Consider the following 19,991-nt stretch of genomic DNA (forward strand, 5'->3'; position numbering starts at 1 on the left):
GAGAGGAGCAAGCAGGGAGAAGGGAGGAGGAGATGGACATTTTGGGGTAAACAAGAACAGATCCGGGACAAACTGGGATGGTAAGACTGAAAAGTGGGCTGGGAGAAAAGGGGAACAGGAGGAGGGAGATGGGGAGGGTCTCACCAACCAGTGGTGTTCACATAGACATCAGCACAGCAGCAAAGGGCTCACTGCTCCCTGCCCCGAGATGAGATCAAGTACACACAGAGAGGCTGTGCTCTGGAATGGCAGCTCCCAGTTCCCAAACCATCACAGTTCCCTCTTCCCAAACATTGCAGAACCACACAAGCAAGAAGTAGGAAACTCCAGCATAGCCCGTACTCATATTTAATTGTGAGGACAGGACAGACTGGGGCAGGCAGGTATGGTGGTGTGGAAGCACAGCTAGAAGAGCAGACACACGCTGCCCTCACAAGAGACAGAAGTCGTTTTAAAGATTAACCCTGCTGAAAGCATAAAAACAAACCATTAGAAAAAAAAAAAGAATTAATCCCAACCCAGAGTTTTCTCTGGAACAGACATTTCTGCTTGGTCTCCAAAGACTGGAATCAGACATTGCTGCTAAGGCTGCTTCACATCAGACACAACGCAGAGAATTCACATAGCGCAAGTCGAGTGTTTAACATGGACATTTCAGTTCAGAGGCCCAGCTCCTGTAGTTGAGATGGGGAGGGCTCTTGCAGGAAGGGGCACATGAAATCAGGCTGTCACGAAGACAACTCTCCAGAGGATTTTCTCCCTTCTAGGCAAGTTGCCTCCCATATTCAGGGCACAGATATCACAGCAGGAAAGTTCCTAGAGTTGCTCTGTGATCCCAAGGTGCTGAGTACATTTAAGCAAAGGCAAACCAAGCCCTTCATTCCCACTTTCCCACCGATTTTATGCAGGAAAGAAGGTGTACAAAACAAGGCTGCATCCATGAAAGGTGGAACTAAGAGACCCAGAAAACCGTCCACAAGATAGCAGGGTTCGCTCATGTCCTTCACCATGGAGCAAGGCCACAAGGACATACATGGCTACACCCATGCTGGAAGAGGAGAGTCAGTCCCAGACGATCAGCCCAGCTCCCTGTGAGAGAAAAGGGCTCTCCAAGAGAGGACAGGTCTAGGATATCCCTCCACCTACTGCACAAACCCGGGGACACATTCAAAAGTACAGACAATAAATTAAGATAGAAAAAAAAAAGTCAGCGTGTATAATATATGTATATATACGTATATAATGTGCGTGTGATTGTGAAAAATAGAAATGTCATCCTCAGGAGAGAGCAAGGCATGGTAGAAACACATCCCTATCCTTCTCCTGAGCCCAGCTCTACCCTGCTTCCCTGATTCACAGCACAAACATGACACCAGTGGGCCACGCAGGGGTAGGGGTTGCGCCTGGCACCCAGCTTCCCTCTGCCAGTGCCAGGGAGGAGCTGGCAGTGTGGTGGAGGAGTGGGGAAAAGAGCCTAGCAATGTTCCCTTCATGGGCTTCATAATGAAGGATTGCTGCTGGCAGGAAAAGGGAGGGAAAGACAGGAAAAGTAAAACGGAATGGCAGGGGCACCCCACCCCTCCTCAACTGGCCAGGGCCCTGCCCCTCCTGTGGCATGGGACCATCACCACTGTACCAAGTAGAAAATAAAGCCATAATGAGTTTATGCTTTGGTATGTAACCGTCTCCCTCCCCTGAGTCCCTGCTGCATTCCCCCAACCCAGGATCTGTAAAACTTGTCAAACGAAATCTCTAGTGTGCCTTTATACCACTTCTTGAACCTTTCCTTCCCTAGTGCCTGCCCTGCCCCTCTTCCCCCAGCACGATTTGGGGAGCTGCCTTGCTTGAGCCCCACTGTTACAGCTTCTGCTGTCCCGACTGGATCCTGTCGAATGCCTCCTTGTCCAGGGGCAGGTAGCGGCCTTGCCTGCAGTCCAAGAAGTACAACTTGTCCTTCACCAGTGTGGGGTCAAAGCCCTGCTTACGCAGCTCCATCTTCTGGAATTTGTAGGTGCCTGGCACATGAGGAAAGAAAAGGGAGCAAGGGGTTGTTGGCTGTACATACTCCCACCTCTGCCCTGCCGCGCTGCACCATGTCTTGCTGCCAAAGCACATGGCTCTGTGCAAGGCCTAGAGGCATCTCAGCATCAGCTGCCATCCTGAGCCTTTCACTCCCATGTCTCCAAACCACCAGAGGAGCTGGTAGGACCAAGGGCTCATAGGGCAGCCATGCTCCATCCCAACACCAACCCCTGAAGGAGATCAACCCCTGTACCCATACAAGGCACCAAGGAGTATGGTGCCCTTCCCCACACTCCCCCCAGCTGCAGGCCCTGTACAGGACGGCAGGCGGTGGCTCACTTGTCTTGGAGACCTCGTGCAGGAACCGTAGGAAGACAGGCTGTGCATACAGCGGCAGGGCCTTTTTCAGCTGGCTGGCAAAGCTCTCCAGGTCACAAGAGTTCTCTGGGTCGGCGATGGCTGCCATTCCTGCCTTCCCTTCAATGCCTGAGAGGCAGGAAAGAAGGGAGAGTTCTTGGGCACACTATCCTTGCATCATCGCTTCTGTCTGCCTCGCATCACTGAAGCCTCTGGCACATTCCCTGCTTTGTACCAAGCACCAAATGTCCAGCTGTGTCACTGCCTGTGTCACCACCTAGCAGCCATGGCTACCAGCGACACCCTGCGGTCACGGTCATCTCCTCCCAGAGGAGGCACTTGTAGCCTATCCAGAAAGGACACAAGGTCCTTCCAATCCAGCCAGAACAAGGCCAAACCTCTGCCTGAGGGAGGGAACCCTTTGGCTCCTGCTAGTCACATCCCCAGCAGTCTCTTCCCAGCTCGCAAGGAGCTTCTGTCCAGCCTCTTGCAAAAGGTCATGATCTGGACAAGCAAGACACACCCTCAAGTACCGCAGCCTGCCTGCCTCCACTGGTCCTCCCCTCCCCTCTCAGTTACCTGGGATCTCCACCCCATACACAACCACGTCTGTCAGGCTGAGGATGCGGCTCAGCGTCCCCTCCACCTCAGTAGTGGAGACATTCTCCCCCTTCCAGCGGAATGTGTCTCCAGTGCGGTCCCGAAAGTACATGTAGCCATATTTGTCCATCACCAGGACATCCCCTACAGGAAAGTGACAAATTTGAAAAAAAAAAAAAAAAAAAAAAAAAAAGCGGTGTGAGAGGAGCTAGGTGCTTCCCCAGAGCATCTCAAGACAATGCCACTAGCCTGGGACATCCCCGAGCCCACCCAAGCACCTCTCTCCTCTCAGCAGACACAAGGGCCCTCCTCGCCTACCTGTGAGATAGGCAGCATCGCCTTTTGCAAACACGTCCCTGGCGATTTTCTTGCTGGTGGCTGACTGGTTCAGGTAGCCATCAAAGTGCTGCAGGGGGTTGCTCCTGACAATGCGGCCCACCAGCTGCCCCGGCTCCCCTTGAAGGGAGAGGAGAAGGGGTGAACGGAGGATGATACCACTCATGCCCAAGGAAAAAGGATGTTTAACAGGGTTGGCGTGGTTTAACAAAGCAAGGGCTCAAACCCAACCGAATTACCATGAAGTACATGACAAAAGATCCACACAGGGCTGAGGAGACATATCCCTGTGGTTGCCCTCACCTGGTTTGCAGCGGATGCAGACACCATCCGGCCCCCGGATCAGCTCCATGGTGTCTTCATCCACTTTCACCAAGCCAATGGGATACACCCCTGGCAAGATTCTGCTGTTGAAGCCACAGGACCCGACCTAGGACAGAAGGTACTCAGAGCCCTGCATAGCAGGAATGTCTCTCCTGCCCCAAGCTGGCACCCCACAAGCACAGCCAAAACCCCGCAGGCTGATCTTAACGCAGGCCAAGCTTCATCGAACAAGAAACCTGCAGCAAACATCCCTGCTGGGTTTCAACGCCTCCCAGGCCAGGGGGCACCCTATGGGGCATGGTGGGGATGCCAGAGCCTTACATTGTTGTCGAAGTTCCCCAGGCTGCAGTTGCATTCAGTGGCCCCGTAGAACTCGGCCACCTGCGCGATGCCAAAGCGGGCCATGAACTCTCTCCAGATGGAAGCTCGCAGCCCATTGCCCAGTGCCATGCGCACCCGGTGCTGCCGCTCCACCTCCTGGTAGGGCTGGTTCAGCAGGTAGCGGCAGATCTCCCCAATGTACTGCACGATCTAGCAGGGGCAAAGAGAAAGGACGCATCAGGACCCTCCACCACGGCCCGAGTGTTCTTTGGGGCGGGTAGGAATGGAACAACATGCACAGAGTCTCCTAAAGAGGATGCGGTATTATCCAGGGGTCTTGCCAGCTTGTCCCCTGCCCACCTATCTCTGGCAAACCCACTCCTCCAATTTATTAAACCTATCCAAGACCTGGCTAATGCTGGAGCATGGGAAACATGGGATGACAACTGGAGGTGGGAAGGATACAGCTCCACCACTTCAGGACAGACAGGCAGAACAAGTCCATGCCTTTCCTTCTTGCAGCAGCTGGGCTCACCCTAGCTTGACACAGATCCCCGGGCGCTCGGCCTCACCGTACAGTTGTACTTCACGCAGTCCTCCCAGAAGTGTGAGGCTGAGAACTTCTTCCGGATGACAACTGTCATGCCCTGCAGCAAGCACTGCCCGATCCCCACGATGTTCCCTGCAGAGAGGCAGCCAGGGAAGCCCTCAGTCCCCAGAGATCCCACCCAGCCAGGGTGGGGTGGGGGTCACGCGCTGGCTCTCAGCAGGTGGATGTTCATCTGGCCAAATCCTCCAGGACCTCAGTCACTGGGGAGGACCACAGGGCAAAGTGACAGTGACATGTGGGGCAGTGTGTTGCACCTAGACATCCCGCCACGCCTCAGTCAGCAAGGTGAGCACTGCTTCCCCTTCCTCATGCCTTTTCACATGAGGCAGAAATACAATGCAGCTATTCCAAAGCCAGGCCAAGAGCCGGGATAGTCCTCCCCACACACAATCCCCACTCCAGAGGTCAGCCAGATCAATTCCTGGCTCCCAGATAAAGAGGTCACACACCGCCAGCAGCAGCCAGCTCCTCTTTGACCGAGATCACTGCTGCACCAGCCCCCAGCCTGAGCTCTGGGCTTGGCAGAGGGGAAGCAAAGTTCAGGCAAGAAGGGACCCAAGGGCACACATTACCTGCAGCGTGGTAAAGTGGAAGGCAGTCATACATCACGTCGTCAGGTCTCATGCGAAAACCGTAAAAAACCAAGCTGGCCATGCGGAAATACCTAGGGGGGAGAACCAAGGGGCATGTCAGAAGCAGGGCCAGAGGACTGGTGCCAGGATGGGGCAGAGCTCTACTCCCTTCCTCCCTAAAGTTCCTGCCCACTGCCTTACCTGCAGTTCACCACAATAGCAGCCTTGGGCATCCCTGTAGTGCCAGAGGTGTAGATATAGAAAAGTTTATCTGGGGAGGAATGAGGAGACAAGGTCACATATGCAGCGTGACCTAGATCACTGCACCTGATCTAGGAGCTGGCTGAAGCAGAAGGTGGGGACAAGTCGAAGTGTACTCTGCTCATGCCAGTCAAACTAAATTTCAATACGTGATCAAGAACATGGTGGGTTCACCCCAGGCAATATCAAGCCTGTTTGAACACATGGAGGGCACATGGCACTGCTCCATGTGGCTTCAGCCACCCTTCAAATGTTCCAGGCTCTGTTACTGAAGTCTGCCCTCAGCATCCTGAGCAGACATTCTTGCCAGTGTTGTGACCAGCTGATCCACAGAAATACCACTATGACTTCAGCTCCCAAAAAGCTGGCCACGTACCAAGAAAGCCCTTCTCAGGGGGGTCTGGCTGATGTCGAAGAGCTGTCTGCAAGAGGGGATCCAGGTGCTTTGCACCAGAAAGTGCAGACTCGGAGCTTCCTTCTCCTGACCAGAAGAGATGGACAGACTTCTCCATGGAGGACTGCACCTCCTTCATAGCTGAGAAAGTAAAGAGGAGAGGTGGAGAAAGAGCACCAGGTGAGTACAGCACAGCGACTCCCTGCCCTTGCGGGCAGTCTCAGGAAGACAGTGCCCCAGGTAGCTGTACCCTCACTGTGCTCAGCAGAGCCCCAGAAGGCCTGACAACCCTCCCCGGCAGATGTTGTTCCTTTGTCAAACAGCTGGGGCCACAGCCCAGGCCTCTTCAGAGACTTGAAGATCCTGTTCTCCACCTCTTCCCAGCCAAAACCTTGCGGTGCTGAGAGGTCTTTCGACACCATCAGCCACAGGGGCGTAGGCTGAAAATGAAGAGCTGGAGTCAGGTGCTGCAAGGCTGTGGCAAACAGCGTTGAGAGCAAGGGAGGCTCGTCCCTTCCACCAGGGCAGGCCTGGCACAACAAAGGGCTCCAAGCAGTGTGCGGACACGAGAGGAACCTCTAGCACAAGGAAGGATCCTCACACCCACGTGGGCCTCCCAGAGAACACTGAACCCACACACCTCTGTTTACTAACAGAAAGAAAACCAGATCCAATGTCTGAATAATTCAGCTGCGCACACTCTTCCAGACCCTGCTCTATTCCATGCAGGAAAGGAGTACTGAATCCACAGACCCCCTCCGCTCGGAGCCTGAAAGTCCCCTGAAGCATCTGCCTGCTCCTCACCTTCCATCATTTCCACTCCAAAAACCACAGCCTTGGAGTTGGAGATGGTGATGCAGTGCAGCAAGGCCTCCATGCGTAGGTTGGAATTCACCAGGGCCGTCTCCACCCCGATCTTGGCCAAGCCGAGCCACAGCCCCACGTACTGATTGCGGGACTCCATGAACAGAGCCACCACGTCACCGGAGCGGAAGCCTTGGCCATGGAAGAAATTGGCCACTTGGTTGGAGTACTCATCCAGCTGCCGGAAGGTCCAGCTCTCGCCTGTGCCTTGGAAGATCAGTGCTGTTTTCTCTGGATATTTGCTTGCAGTTCTCTGGAAGATCTTGGCGATTGTGTTCTTCTCCCTCACGTGCCTCCACACCTGCCACTTCACCCGCAGCAGGACCAGCCCCGTGCTGACAAAAGAAGGGGAACAAGAGGGAAGCTGCTCAGTGACCCCCACAAAACCACTTCCTCCAGCTAAGACAGGACAGCACAGCACAGAGACCTTGCCAGGAGCTGCAATAGTCCAGCTCTGCTCCAGGCATTACTCTAGATGAGCAGTAGCTCTGGGGAGTTCCCTGAAAAGTGTAGATATAGGCAGAGGCCCTCTACAACGGCACTTATGGCCAGGAGGGCAGGGAGAAGTGTTTTGGAAGGCTGCAGTCTGGGATGATCCACTTTAAAGGAGCGCCCTGGAGCCTCAGGTGCTCTCCAAAAGGTGCCACTGCTGTCCTGCACACAGATCTCGGACAGGAGCTGGCATAGCCTGGTACCAGCTCAGAGCTGCCCCTGCCCAGGCAGCCGGTGGCACGCCAGCAGTTTCAGGGACAGGATAAAGTACAAGGACGAGGACAATCACTAGACTTCAGAGCTCAGCTGAAATCTATATTTCCTGGGAAAACTTTGCCCCAGAGTTTGGAGCCTTCAGGGCACAGCAGAAGAAGATCTCCTTCCAGCTGGGCCGGGTGCCAGCAGATTGCTGGGGCTGTGCTCACACACCCCAGCGCACAGCTGGGCCACCCCAAACAGGACACCTACGTGACATCCCTTCGTATTGTCTTGATGAATATGAGGAAGAATTCCCATCCTCCTGATCCCAGGTAGAAGACGAAGAGAGCAGGGATGGCCTGCACCCAGGACAGCTCCAGGCTGACCCTGAAGAACAGCAGCAGTGCTGCGAAGGCAGCCAGACGCAGCATCTTGGCCTGTGGAGAGAGAGAAAGCACAAACATCGACCCACGCACGCTGGACGATAAGAGACCCACGGGCAGGGGATGCATTAGCAGCTCCCAGTTCTATGGATGAGGCCCAGAGTGACCACTCCTCCTGGCAGCGAGGACGTAGCCCAGCAGGTTGATGTTAGCAGACCCTGCACGCAGGCTCCAGTTAAGCCACTGGCACAGCACGGCACTGCTTCGTGCCCACCAAAAGCCTGGCCGTTCCTCTCTGCTGACCCCCAGCCTGCACACCAGCCAGGGACATGGACACATCCCAGGAGCATTAGGGGCAGGATAAGGTCAGCTCACAGGTGTGGCAGTGGAGCTGTGCAGGAAACCCCGTACAGATTTTAGGAGGCACCAGGGCAGGGCAAACTCAGCTCTCACTCCCAATCTACGACAATCCAGATCCAAATTTCTCCCTGCCCCGAGGATCCCTACAGCCCAGCTCTCCTATGCCCACAGCACCAACGCGTGCCCAGGACAGCTGCTGGGCTGCTGAGCTCAGCCTGACACTGCTCCAACGGGAAGAGGAAACTCCATCCTCTGAGCTCTGCCTGTGTTCGTACGCCCATGTCAGAGGGCAGCTTCCTGGCCTGGAGGCACAATGAGGGCTGCCCAGCTGCCGGGCGCACCCAGGCCCCGTCCCCAAGCACTGTGCATGGACCCCGACATTCCTGTCTTGAATGCTCCCAGACACAGCTCCAGGACTCACAGGCGACCATGATTTAGCAAAGGCTTTTCTCAGGCACCAGCATCAGGCAGAGGAAAGTGACAGCGACACGACCCCAGCACCCTGAGGACACCTAGATAACACTGATCCTTTCCGGTGTGGCCACAGAGGAATGAAATTTTGGCACAATTCCCCTTTCCCTCTTGAAGACGATTCCCTGCTCTGAGACTGGCAGTGCAGGGCAGGTTCTGCCCATGGGGCCGGTACTGCACTGCCAGCCCCAGTCCCAAGGGTGCCCCACACGAGATGGCATCCAAGCACAGCACCCGGCCACCTGGCACCTGAGCTGTGACCTAGGAGCAGGCAGGGATGGCCCCGAGCCCATGACGTGGGGATGTCCCGCAGCCCCCACCCAGACATCCCGCTCCTGCTCCTGGTTCCAAGCCTCCTCCCGAGCAGCTCAGTGTCCCCCAGCACAGCTCCAATGGCTTTCAGCAGGGCAGGACCCACCGTATTTTACCCCTCCCCCCTAGAGCCTCTCTGCACAGCTTAACAGAGAAACCATCAAATCACTGTGCTTCAGCCAAGACGTGGGCCCTCTGTTACACCTTCGGCATCGGATAGGAGCAGTGAGGCGGCCGGGGGGGCACGCTGTGTGGGCAGCGAGGCGTTCCACCGCCCACACCGAGGCAGGCAGGCCCGGGCAGGCGCCTGCTATCCGCTCCCATCTCCCCCGCACGCACCGGGCTGACAGCAGTGCCCCAGGGGGCACAGGGCCACCGGGACGGCCACCGCCCGGACCGAGCGCCGCTCCAGCGCCCACCTCCATCCGCCCCGCGCGGCGCCGAGGCACGCAGCCGGGCCCACGCCGGGCGGCTCCGCCCGGTGGGGGGGGGGGGAGTGGACGGGAGGGACGGCGCCGGTGAGGCCGCACCGCGGGCACACGGCTATGGAGGGCGGGGGGGGGCACCGCGCATCCGCCGCAGAGCCCGGAGCTCCGGGCCGGCGCCGCAGCGCCCTGTACGGCGCTTCCAGCGGAGCTCCCGCGGCTCTCCCCGGCCCGGGGGCGGCACCGGGACCCTCCTGCCCGCTCCCGCCTCCCGCTGCCGCAGTCCCCGCCGCGCCTCGCCCTGCCCGAAGCCGGCCCCGAATCTCCCGTCGGAACCGCACCGCCTTCACGGGGCGCCTCGGGCGGCGGCCGAACCCCCACCGGGCCCCGCACCCGCCCCGGGAGCCCTCCCCGAGCCAGCAGGGAAGGCCTCGGAGGGGGAGAAGGGGACCGGCCGCGCTCTTACCGGGCTCCCGCGCCTTCCCGTGCGGCCCGGCCACCTGCACCGCCGCCGGGAGCGGGGCCGGGAGCAGGGAGCGGGGAGCAGGGTCCGCCCGCCGCTGCGGCACGGGGCGGGGAGGGGCGGAGCGCTCCGTGCGGCCCGCCGGGAGCTGTAGTCCCGCCCGGCGCCGCCTCTACGCCCCGAGGCTCCGGCGGCGCCGCGGGGCGGGCGTTGTCCCGGTCGTCGCCTCGCTCCCGCTCCCAGCCCCGCTCCCGGTGGCGGCGGCGGCCCTGAGCGCGGGACGGGGCGCAGCGCGACGGGAAGAGGCGGCGAAGGCGGCGGGGCTGTCCGACGGCTCTGTGGCGCAATGGATAGCGCATTGGACTTCTAGCGCGGCGGTGACGGGAGTCATTCAAAGGTTGTGGGTTCGAGTCCCACCAGAGTCGTATTTTGCCCGAGGGCGCGGGGTGGCTCCCGCCCGGTGCACGGAGCCCCCCGGCCCCGCACAGCGGGTGGACGCGCCTCCAAGAACCGGGGGGGCTCGGCCTTTTAAAGGCGGTGTTCGGGAGGTGGGCGGGGAGCGGGCAGGACGGCGCGGGGCCGCCCCACCGCCGGGACAGAGCCCGCCGCGATCCCGGAGCTGGGGCGGGTGGGACGCTGCCGTGCCAGCTGTGCGCCAGCGGTGCTGACGTCACGGCCAGGTGTGCGGGGGGGGGGTGATGCGGCGCCCGGCGGGGAGGAGGATCCCGGCACCGGCCCGACGGGTTCGTCTCCTGTTCTGGAATGGAACAAGCATCCCCTCGACCCGATAGGACAGCGCAGCGAGCGGCAGGGCGGCATCCAGACACGCGCACGGCACTGCTGGCACAGCGCGGCACAACATCGCCACCCCTTCAAAAAAAAACAAAACAGACAAATCCGCAGTGATGTGGCAAAACCGGGAGACGAAGCTGCGTGACCTCCCGCATCCGGACACGGACACGTCACCTCCCGCGGGCCGGAATCATCCCAGAACGGTGACTTGGCACATCTAGTAGCGCCCGGCGCTCCGTGCCCCTGCAGCCGGCGGTGGCGCAGCCCGCGGTGACGTCTGGCGGAATCCCGGACCCGAAAAAGTGCAGAGGTTTCACGTCACATCTCCCCACCAGACGGGGAGGGGGGGGGGGGGCGGGTGGAATGAGGGAGAACGAACCACAGCTCCACCACAGGTTTTATTGAGCAAGGAGGAATTTCAACAGCAAAACCTCCACGCACGCAGCCCCACCTGCCTCGCGGTTCCGCAAGCAGCCGGCGGCACGCTGCCTTGCTGCCTCGCTGCCTCCTCAGCCCGCACTGCGAGCAGCGCCCGGATGCAGGGCGGCCTCCAACCTCCAACCCTGCTCTCCCAGGATTCTGCCCTGCTCTCAGTCACGTCACTTCATTGCCAAAGAGGAAGACGATTCCCATAGCAAACCTCTCGCAATCACATTGTTGATGCGGAGGGAGCCAGGGCAGCCTGGGATCTTCCGATGGCAGCTCCAGCAGGGCTAACATCCAGGGGCATTTCCCCGCCTGCTTCCAGGCAGCAGAGCCAGGCTGAGCACCCAGCCCTGGGCACAGCAGCAGGACACCCCCGCCCCCCACATGCCATGAGTTTGCTGTGTCTGCACTCACTCCCAACCCAGGAAAGCCCGGCTGCAAAAGCATGGCAGGACTCGGCCATCTCTCCACCCGCTGACAAACAGCAGAAGAGGTCGCGTTTTGTCACGGCACGGGGAGGTCTCTCCCAACAGGGGGGTGCCAGCTCTTGACAGGAGAAAACTCAGCACCAGGTCGGCACCAGCAGAGCCGCGCTGCGCTCCTGCGGCAGGAGGAGATGGAGCAGTGCAGGGAGCAGCTGCCCTCTGCCAACGGGGGATCCCCCGTGTCCCACCCGCAGCATGAGCTCTCACACGCGGACAGCCGGAGGGGGGAAGATGCCAATTTCCTCCCGCAGGGACTCCACACTCTGCTCCCAGCGCTGCTCGTAGTAGACGTTGAGGATGCAACTGGCATTGCGCCCGCTCCGGACTGCCCACGGAACCAGCTCGGTGGCCAGGACCTGCAGCTTTCTGCAACAAAGGGAGCGGAAGACGATGGTTTTCATTTCCATGTTTGGTTTTCGATTTCCTCCTCCAAGTCCCCATTTTGTGCAAACCCTGCGTCCCTGCACCCTTCCAGCACTCCCCCCACTTATCTCACAGGGGAAACTGAGGCACGGGAGGGGACTCTGTGTGGGAAAGCTACAGCCAGCAGCAAACCCAGGGTCAGGACTCAGGTTAACGTGCACCCTCATCAGACTGCACTGGTGCCTACCGTGCACTGAGACGAACTGGGCCGAACGCTGCTCCCAGGACACACATGGGCAGCCCCGTCTGGATGGCTTCGAACCATTTCACCACAACCTCACCTGGGAGGAAGCAGGGCGCAGTGAGCAGCCACGGTGCGTGGTCCCACCCCATGATCCATGAGTTTCTCCCCAGGGCAGCCCAGCAGCCACCCGCAGGAGCAGCACCGCGTGTCACTGCCCCACAAGCCTGAGCATGGCCCAGGCAGGCTGGGCTCCCAGAGATGTTTATCGATGCAACTGCTAAATGAGGATTTCCCTGTGTATCTCTCCCCACCTCCCAGCATGGGAAAGCCCTTTTTCAGCCACTGTCACATCACAGCCAGAACCTTCCAAGGGACCAGAAATGCTGGTTCCTGCTGGCTCACCAGCAAGGCTCAGCTTGTGACTTTGTGTCAGGCACAAAACGAGGGGAAAGGACATGGAGATGCACAGATAAGGAACAACCAGGAAACCCCTGAGCCTGCGCTCAGAGCTTGCAAAACACCGTGTCGTGGTCTAACCCAGAAGGCACCGAACACCCACAGATGACGGAGGACACATGTCTCCACTGCAGAGACAGTGGTGCAGGGCCAGGGACACTGCCAACCTCCCCGTGCACCTCTCTGGGCTGGGGATCAGGGATTCCCATGGGCCAGACACCATCACTGGGGTCAGTGGGCAGCACGGAGCGTGGCGGCTCACCCAGCATGTTGGTGGGCATGCCCAGCAGGGTGTGCATCAGGTCGTGCACTTCCCGGTACCGCTGGATCACGTATGCCAGCTCTTCATCATCCACGAACTTGGCTGGCATGCGAGTGTCTGGAGAAACCTTCTGCAAGGGCAAAGAGGTGCAGGTCAGCCAGAACTCGAAGCCTCTGGTCTCAGTCTTCAACACACAGCAATGCAGAGCTCCCCATCGGCATACCCCTCAGCTCCTAACACTGTGGGTATAATTTACACAGATAAAGCACATAGGCTGCACAGCACTGGGGATGTATCACCAACACCCAGCGTGGCATCCCAACCTCCCAACTCCCACCAATTCCCTTCATTTCCTCCAGGTGCCCTACGGGCTCCTCCACGGCCACAACCTCTCGCTAAAGCTCATCTGTGCTCCTGGCACAGGGACCAACCACAGTGAGGTCCCATGCTCACGTTGTCCTCCAAGAAGCGGACGTATTCACGGCCCAGCGTGCCATCCGGCAGCCCCTGCAGCCGGGCCATGTCCAGCGTGGAGAGGCGGATGCGTGGCCGCTCCCTGAAAGGGAAACAGAAAGCAGTGAGCCTCATGTGGGACTCATTGGGGGTCCTGGGCAGATGGAGACCTGGAAACCCCTCCCTGCTCTTCCTGGCACTTTCCCTGCGCAGCCCCTGAGTGCTCCCATTAGGATGCGTTCTTTAAGGAGTCCACCTGAAGTCCTGGCAATGGGAGTTCCCACCTCCATCAGCTCTGGGAGAACTGCAGTGCCTGCACTGAGCCTGGCTGGCAGCCAGGCCTGGGGAGCAGATCTCAGCGCCCCTGCGAAGCAGCCAGACTTCAAAGCAACAGCCTGAGAGAGGGGAAGGAATTTGTTCTAAATGCAGGTTTCACTCCTTTCCTGCACAGGCTTTTATCAGCAGCCACACGGGAGCCATGCACAGAGAGGTCTCCTGCCCAGGCTGCTGGCAAACAGGCACCACGCAGCGCTGGGACTGAACAAAAGCCCTTTCATTTCCCTGCAGGACAAAATCTCTTCCTGGTAAAAGCCTGCAGTGGATCCAGGAGCTGCCCAGGTGCCAGAGAGACAAGCGGGATGAGCACCAGCTCCACCCTGGCTGCAGCAGACACTTCCTCGTGTCCCTCATCAGCTTGAAGGATTGGAAAAAAAAAGCCAAAGGAGCAGTGAGATTGTGGTTAATCAGAGACTTATGGAGTCCCTCCTGGTCCCCAGGCTTGTGCCCAACGAGTCCCTGCAGACACAGAAGCAAAAGCCATCAAGTCCTATCTCACAGCTTATGGAGACGTCGTGGGTGGCTGGAATGAAAGCGTGGAGGTGCCCATGGAGAAGACAAAACAGTGGGGGTGGAGGCCCCAACGGAGGAGAAGCCACAGCAGGTGCAGGGGAGAAAACATAATGCATCCACGTGAAGAGAGACAGCACCGCCAGCGGCAGAGCAGAACAGACAGCAGTGCTGAAACAGGGCCCAGGGGCTCCGCGCTGCTGCCCTCGGACCTGCTGCAGGGCGCTGCTGAGTGCTGACCACAAAGCAAAATCCACAGCCGGGAGGCTCAGAGCCGACAAATGCCTGAGCTCCTCGGGGTGGAGCGTGGGGCTCTCCTTTACAGGGCACAGGGAATGGACTTGGACCCGTGGGGTGGAGAGATGGGGTGTGACAGAGGTGGAGGGACAGGGCTGGGTGTGGGGCACGCACTGGAGGATGCGGTAACCTTCGGGGTCATTCCTCATCCTGTCTCGCAGCTTGGGCAGGGCAAGGCAGCCCGTGGTCTCGCCGAGGACTGCAACCATGTCTGAAAGAGAGACCGCACGGTGACATGACGACAGCACCTATCGCCGTTCCCTGGGAGCAGAGGCCGACCCCCACCTCACCACAACCTCCTGGCAGGGATTATAGGGAGCACTGAGGTGTCCCCTGGGCCTCCTCCGCTCCGCACCGAGCCATCCCAGCTCCCTCAGCCACGCACCGTGCCTGTAGGGGTCCCACAGCGCCGCGCACGCCGAGCCGGCGGCCAGCAGCGCTTTCTGCAGCGGGCTGGTGGGGATGTGCCCGGGGTACAGCGGGACGCGGCCCACCGGCTGCTGCTCCTCTTCCTCCTCCTCTTCCTCAGCGCGGGGCGCGGCGCGGCCCAGCCCGGCTCTGCCTGCGGGGAGCGGCGGTCGCGGAGCTCAGGGTCACGGCGCCCTCGGGACGAGCGGCCCAGGGGGCGCGGGCTTCACTTACCAGGAGCGCCGCAAACCGCCCGCAGCAGCGGGACCCGCACGGCCGCGCTCCGCAGCATGGCGCAGCACCGCCCCGGAAGCGGCGGGGCGGGGCGGGGCGGGGCGGCATGGCGGCGGTGCCCGCGGGGCTGTTCGCGGTGTACAAACCGCCCGGGGTAGCGTGGAACTGCGTGCGGGATGCGGTGGAGGCGCGGCTGCTGCGCGGTGAGCGGAGCTCCGGGTCTTCCTCCCCCGCCCCGTACCGCGGTCCTCCCGCTGATTCTCCCGTTTCTTGCAGAGCTCAACGCGGCCCCGGCCCGGCCCCCGCGGAGCCGCATCCGCTTCCTGCCCGCAGCGAGCGCGGGGCCGCCGGGGCTGGTGGCCGTGCGGGTGCCGGTGTTGGCCGAGCACCGCCTGGGTAAGCGCCGGGAGCGGGGGGGTGGGGTGGGAGGAGGGCCGGGAGGGCCCGTGCTGACTGCCGTCTGTTCCCGCAGTTCGAGGGCCCCGCTTCACGCAGCTGAAGATCGGCGCCGGGCACCGGCTGGACGTGAAGGCCTCGGGGGTGTTCGGTGCGAGCGGGGCCGCGGGGACCCCCGGGACGGGATGGGATGGGATGGGCGGCAGTGCCTCACCGCGCTGTGGGTGCACGCACCGGCCCTGCCTGAGGAGCAGCACGTAGGTAACGGCCGGCACGGCTCCTAACGGCTGCCCTGCCTCCTGTGTTTCAGTGCTCGGCGTAGGCCACGGGAACAAGCTCCTCAGCCACCTGTACAACTGCCACCTGAACAAGGTAGGCGCTGTCTGGGCAGTGCCACGGCCGCTCTGCCCCGGTCACCCAAACCGGCCCTGGGACGGGTTCTGAGTCTCAGTGCCACCGGCACTGCAGGGTGGGTATCAGGAAACATTTCTCGTCCCAAAGAGCAGTGCTGCGCTGGCACAGCTGCCCGGGGAGCGGGGCGGTCCCAGCCCCAGAGTTGTTCCAGATCCCCTGGATGTGGCACTGGGGGACGTGTCCGTGGTGGGACGTGTTGATGGCTGGATGTGATGAGCTTACCCCTCTTTTCCAGCCTTAATGATTCTACAGTTCTGCCAGCTGCACTGTACGATATTACTACTCAACTGCACTGAGCCTTCCTTTGATTAATGACACCCTCTGCTTTTTTTGGAGGTCTACACAGTCCGTGGGCAGTTTGGTAAAGCTACCAAGGACTTCTCAGACACGGGGAAGCTGGTAGAGAAAACAACGTTTGGTAAGAAACCGAATCGGTGTGTTTGGAAAATAAAACCAACCAACAGAACACAGAGCACAGCTCTCCAGCTGAGTAGCAAGGCACGTGGCCAGGTACAGTGCTCAACAATAAAAGGCAGTGCTCCAAACGCTTCATGGCCTCTGTTTTTGCACATCCCCACGTGCAGTTAAGATGTCTTAGTCCACCCATGCTGAGTACAGCGCACACAAAACCAGTGTGAGTCCTGATCCCAGGGGATGCAGCTGGGGTGGGTGGGACCCAGCTCTGCCCCCCTCACCTCTAGAGGTAGCAGTGAGAAGCCTCCGTTGAATTAAACTCTTCAGCCACTTGTAAGAGAAACTGGAGCCACCGTCTGGAAATCAGTCGAGGAAAAACAACTCTTCCTTTGTAGCACAGCGCTGTGCTGCTCATTCCGTGGCACAGCGAGCAGGGCTGACTCCGTGCTGTGGTTCCTGTGAGCCCGTTTGGATGTGACCTCCTGCCTGGGGATGCCAACCCCAACGGCACCGTGCCCGCTGCTGTCCTTCCCACTTCTGGATGGGTAACTGAGACTTGGCTTCTACCTTGATATTTGCAGATCATATCACGAGGGAGAAGCTGGAACGGATTCTCGCCGTCATCCAAGGAACAAATCACAAGGCCCTGCTGATGTACGTATATAAAGAAACAGCATGGCTGTGTTTGCTGTCATTACAGCTTGTAGAGGTTTGAGCGCTAGGCAGGAGCAGACAGAAGTTACTCAGAGTGCTCTGTGCGCTGGTGAGAGGCTGCTATTAAGTGTCCTTCTTGGATTCTGGCATCTCCAGCCCTGTCAGGACCTGCTGGCTGCAGCAGGACCCACACTGACGTCTTGTGGATGTGGCCAAGCACCTCCCTCCCAAACTGCTACACTGCTGACAGTGCAAACAGCAGGGCATTAAAACGTGTGCTGAATCTTAATGCATAGGCAGTTCTGAGAATAACAAGTGCAGCTCTGCTTTCATTGGAACTGCATCAGTTTTGAATCCCGTTGAAGAGAGGTACTCAGTGTCTGCTCTGCTCCTTTTTCCCTTTTTCCAGGCATTCTAACATCGATATGAAAACACAAGAGGCATATGAGCTGGCTGTGAAGGGCTTGATCCGCCCCATGGGAAAAAGCCCCCCGATAATCACCGCAATCCGGTGCCTCCAGTTTGCGCTCCCCGAATTCCAGCTAGGTAGGACTGGTACAGAGCAGAGTGGGGGAAGTCTGGTATATATGAGGGAAAATAAGTTGGTAAAATTCACTTTCCTGTTAGTGATCTAATGCAAAATGAATTGGTAGGAGCTTGATACCAACCAGTAATCGCTGCGGAGCGTCGTGAGTTGTAGCTTCTGAGCTCAGCATGGCTGCCCTTTGCTGGATGATCTCTGCAGTGCAAAGTGTTTTTTTTTTTTCTTTTTCTGAGAGCAATTACCTGAAACCTTTACAGAACTGAAGATGCTGTAGTAAATCAAGCCAGCTGCACACCTACCTCAGGCAAGAAGTTTTGCAAAGTGAATGCCTATGGGGCAGAATTTGTCCTCATGCCAGTATTTAAATGCAGTGCAGCTCGGGGGGCATGGGAACATGTTTAAGCACAGTTTGCTTTTCTACAGTCATTCTCCTATTGCTCATAAATCATTTGTCTTACCACAAAGGTACCTCTTCTTACCCACTTTAAAATACCTATATCTCTATAATTCTGCTGTATATAAAGTATGAGTTTCTGGAGGGGCTAGGCCAGCGTGCAGTATCCCAGGAATTCACAGTCCACCTGTGCTTTATCCTAACAGTCTATCCTGCTGAACTGTTTCCTTCAGCATAAGCATGATGGATGTCTGCATTACAGACAAGGTCTGAGCTTGTCCCATTGCTTTGCCCGTTCTAAAGGAATCTCTCTGACCTTCTAGAAATCCATTGCTTGCATGAGACCCAGCAGTACCTCCGAAAAGTAGTCCACGAGATTGGTCTGGAGCTGAAGTCGTCTGCTGTGTGCACACAAGTGCGAAGAACACGTGACGGTGTCTTCACACTGGATGATGCTCTCCTGAGAACACAGTGGAACCTGCAGAGCATACAGAAGGCAATTTCGGACTGCCAGCTTAAAGTGAAAACTGAGTTAGAGAAAACACTGGGTCATTGGGATGGAAGTGTTCTTCAGGAGATGGATGCTGAGCCAGCCCACGCCGCCGACAGCTGAGTGTATGCTCCCGAGGGAACATCTACAACCCATCTCTGCAGCACAATAACATCGCTGCGTGCTGACAGAATGATGGACAGCAGAAGGAAGGAGGTTAATTGCAGTTCACTTCCACCATTTCTTCGAGATGACCTTAATCAGAGAGGCATTTTTGCATTGACGGGCTGTATATATATTTTTTTAAGCATTGCAAACAGTTCATTGACAGGAGTTAGCCGTGCCAAAATTCCCGTTGGCTTCAGGATCATTAGGTTGCTATGGGATATAGAAAGCCCTTCCCAAATTGTTCAGCAGCAGGAAACACAGGCAGCATCTTACAGAGCTGCGTTCCCTTGATTGCACAGACCTGTGTGTTTGTGCACCCAGCAGCACAGCTCATCTATCGCACAGGTTTTTATTTTCCCCATGTTCCCCCAGCAAGAGCAGTGTCTTTGATTCAGCCCCACTTTCAGATGCACCAGAGCCAGAAATGAGACTAAAAGAGGGCTACAAAGGAGAAAATGCAGCTTTCCTGAAGTCCTGCAGGGAAGTGGCTATCGGGCAGAGTAAGTGCGTGCTGCTGGGAAAGAGGGTTGTGAAGAGAGGAATGACACAAAATGATAGCAACATCAGAAATACAACTGAAAGTAACCTGAAGGGAAAGAGGCTGTTTTTGGGTTCGGCACCACAGACAAGTACACTGACCCTTAAATTAAAAAAGAACAAGCTTGTTTTGTTTCTGCTTAAGAACCAAAGGTGTTCGGGGGGGTTGTGGTATCCTGTCCTTTAGCAGCTGGCTGCAGGCAGAGGTACTGCCTCTCTGCAGAGGTTTCAGTTCTGTAATACCACTTGGTATCTATTAGGTCATTATATATGGATTGGACTTAGCAGAAATAAACTTTGTAAGTTTAAATTAAAAATGGTGCTGTTACAATGTGCAATACCTTTCCAGCTAAATACCTAGCCAGAGACTTGCTTCTAGATATTGACATACTCTAGAAAGCAACAGAAAGTATTGATTCTATCCTTCTTCTGGATTTGGGCAAAGACGAGCATAGTTTACGTTCCAGATTGCCCCTGATGTACAAGGAGCAACTCTGGGAGGAGCAGGGATGAAGTACCTCAGTAGCAGAGCTCAGTCCCTGAAGTCATCAACTTAAGACCCTGGAGCCCTTCCCTTTAGTCCTGGGTCTCTCTGCTCTGCAGACAGCAGCCAGGGCAGCACTGGGGCATAGCAGCCGCCACGCAGCACCGCTCCGTGCCCGCTGCAGAGCCTCACCAAGGGCGGTTTGCTCTTGGCTGCCTGGTTTGTGTGCATCCATCCTTTGTGGGCAGCAGTCTGAGATCAGGACGCCTTCCCCGACAGCTGTCCTGTGCTAACTGAAGCAGAAACCATCGGTGGTTAAGCTGGCAGGATGCCTGCGTGACTGCAAGTGTTAATCCTAGCCCTTCTGCAAGGGGGGAAGGAAACACAGACCTCTCAGTCCTTAAATAACCTTCCATAGCTTTGGGAGTGGGACACGCTTCATCCTTCATGCCTTACACCTTGGGC

General features: G+C 57.8%; 3 protein-coding genes and 1 non-coding gene across 5 annotated transcripts; 2 read left to right on the forward strand and 2 right to left on the reverse strand.

The window, feature by feature from the left end:
• SLC27A4 (solute carrier family 27 member 4) lies at positions 333 to 9,904 on the reverse strand. The gene is made up of 13 exons (XM_021414298.1): positions 9,769 to 9,904; positions 7,622 to 7,788; positions 6,602 to 6,996; positions 5,780 to 5,938; positions 5,344 to 5,413; positions 5,143 to 5,234; positions 4,533 to 4,642; positions 3,961 to 4,170; positions 3,619 to 3,745; positions 3,298 to 3,435; positions 2,959 to 3,123; positions 2,362 to 2,508; positions 333 to 2,015 (listed from the first exon to the last, which is right to left on the reverse strand). The coding sequence occupies exons 2-13, from the start codon at positions 7,780 to 7,782 to the stop codon at positions 1,858 to 1,860; spliced, it is 1,932 nt and encodes a 643-aa protein (XP_021269973.1). The 5' UTR covers positions 7,783 to 7,788; positions 9,769 to 9,904; the 3' UTR covers positions 333 to 1,857.
• Positions 10,098 to 10,190, forward strand: TRNAR-UCU. The gene is made up of 2 exons: positions 10,098 to 10,134; positions 10,155 to 10,190. It is a non-coding gene; the product is annotated as a tRNA-Arg (tRNA).
• Positions 10,937 to 15,110, reverse strand: COQ4 (coenzyme Q4). 2 transcript variants are annotated; one of them, XM_021414305.1, is made up of 7 exons: positions 15,032 to 15,110; positions 14,775 to 14,951; positions 14,504 to 14,600; positions 13,247 to 13,349; positions 12,794 to 12,923; positions 12,079 to 12,172; positions 10,937 to 11,834 (listed from the first exon to the last, which is right to left on the reverse strand). In XM_021414305.1, the coding sequence occupies exons 1-7, from the start codon at positions 15,087 to 15,089 to the stop codon at positions 11,672 to 11,674; spliced, it is 822 nt and encodes a 273-aa protein (XP_021269980.1). In that variant the 5' UTR covers positions 15,090 to 15,110; the 3' UTR covers positions 10,937 to 11,671. The 2 variants fall into 2 exon arrangements, with proteins under 2 accessions (XP_021269980.1, XP_021269979.1); XM_021414304.1 differs by lacking the exons at positions 10,937 to 11,834; positions 12,079 to 12,172; positions 12,794 to 12,923 and having other exon boundaries at positions 13,207 to 14,600.
• On the forward strand, positions 15,110 to 19,359 carry TRUB2 (TruB pseudouridine synthase family member 2). Its single transcript, XM_021414303.1, has 8 exons — positions 15,110 to 15,234; positions 15,308 to 15,427; positions 15,504 to 15,578; positions 15,738 to 15,799; positions 16,178 to 16,259; positions 16,837 to 16,909; positions 17,319 to 17,455; positions 18,171 to 19,359. Exons 1-8 carry the CDS (start codon positions 15,138 to 15,140, stop codon positions 18,458 to 18,460), a joined length of 936 nt encoding a protein of 311 aa, XP_021269978.1. The 5' UTR covers positions 15,110 to 15,137; the 3' UTR covers positions 18,461 to 19,359.

This window comes from Numida meleagris, chromosome 16 (genome assembly GCF_002078875.1).
Source record: "Numida meleagris isolate 19003 breed g44 Domestic line chromosome 16, NumMel1.0, whole genome shotgun sequence".
NCBI lineage: Eukaryota > Metazoa > Chordata > Aves > Galliformes > Numididae > Numida > Numida meleagris.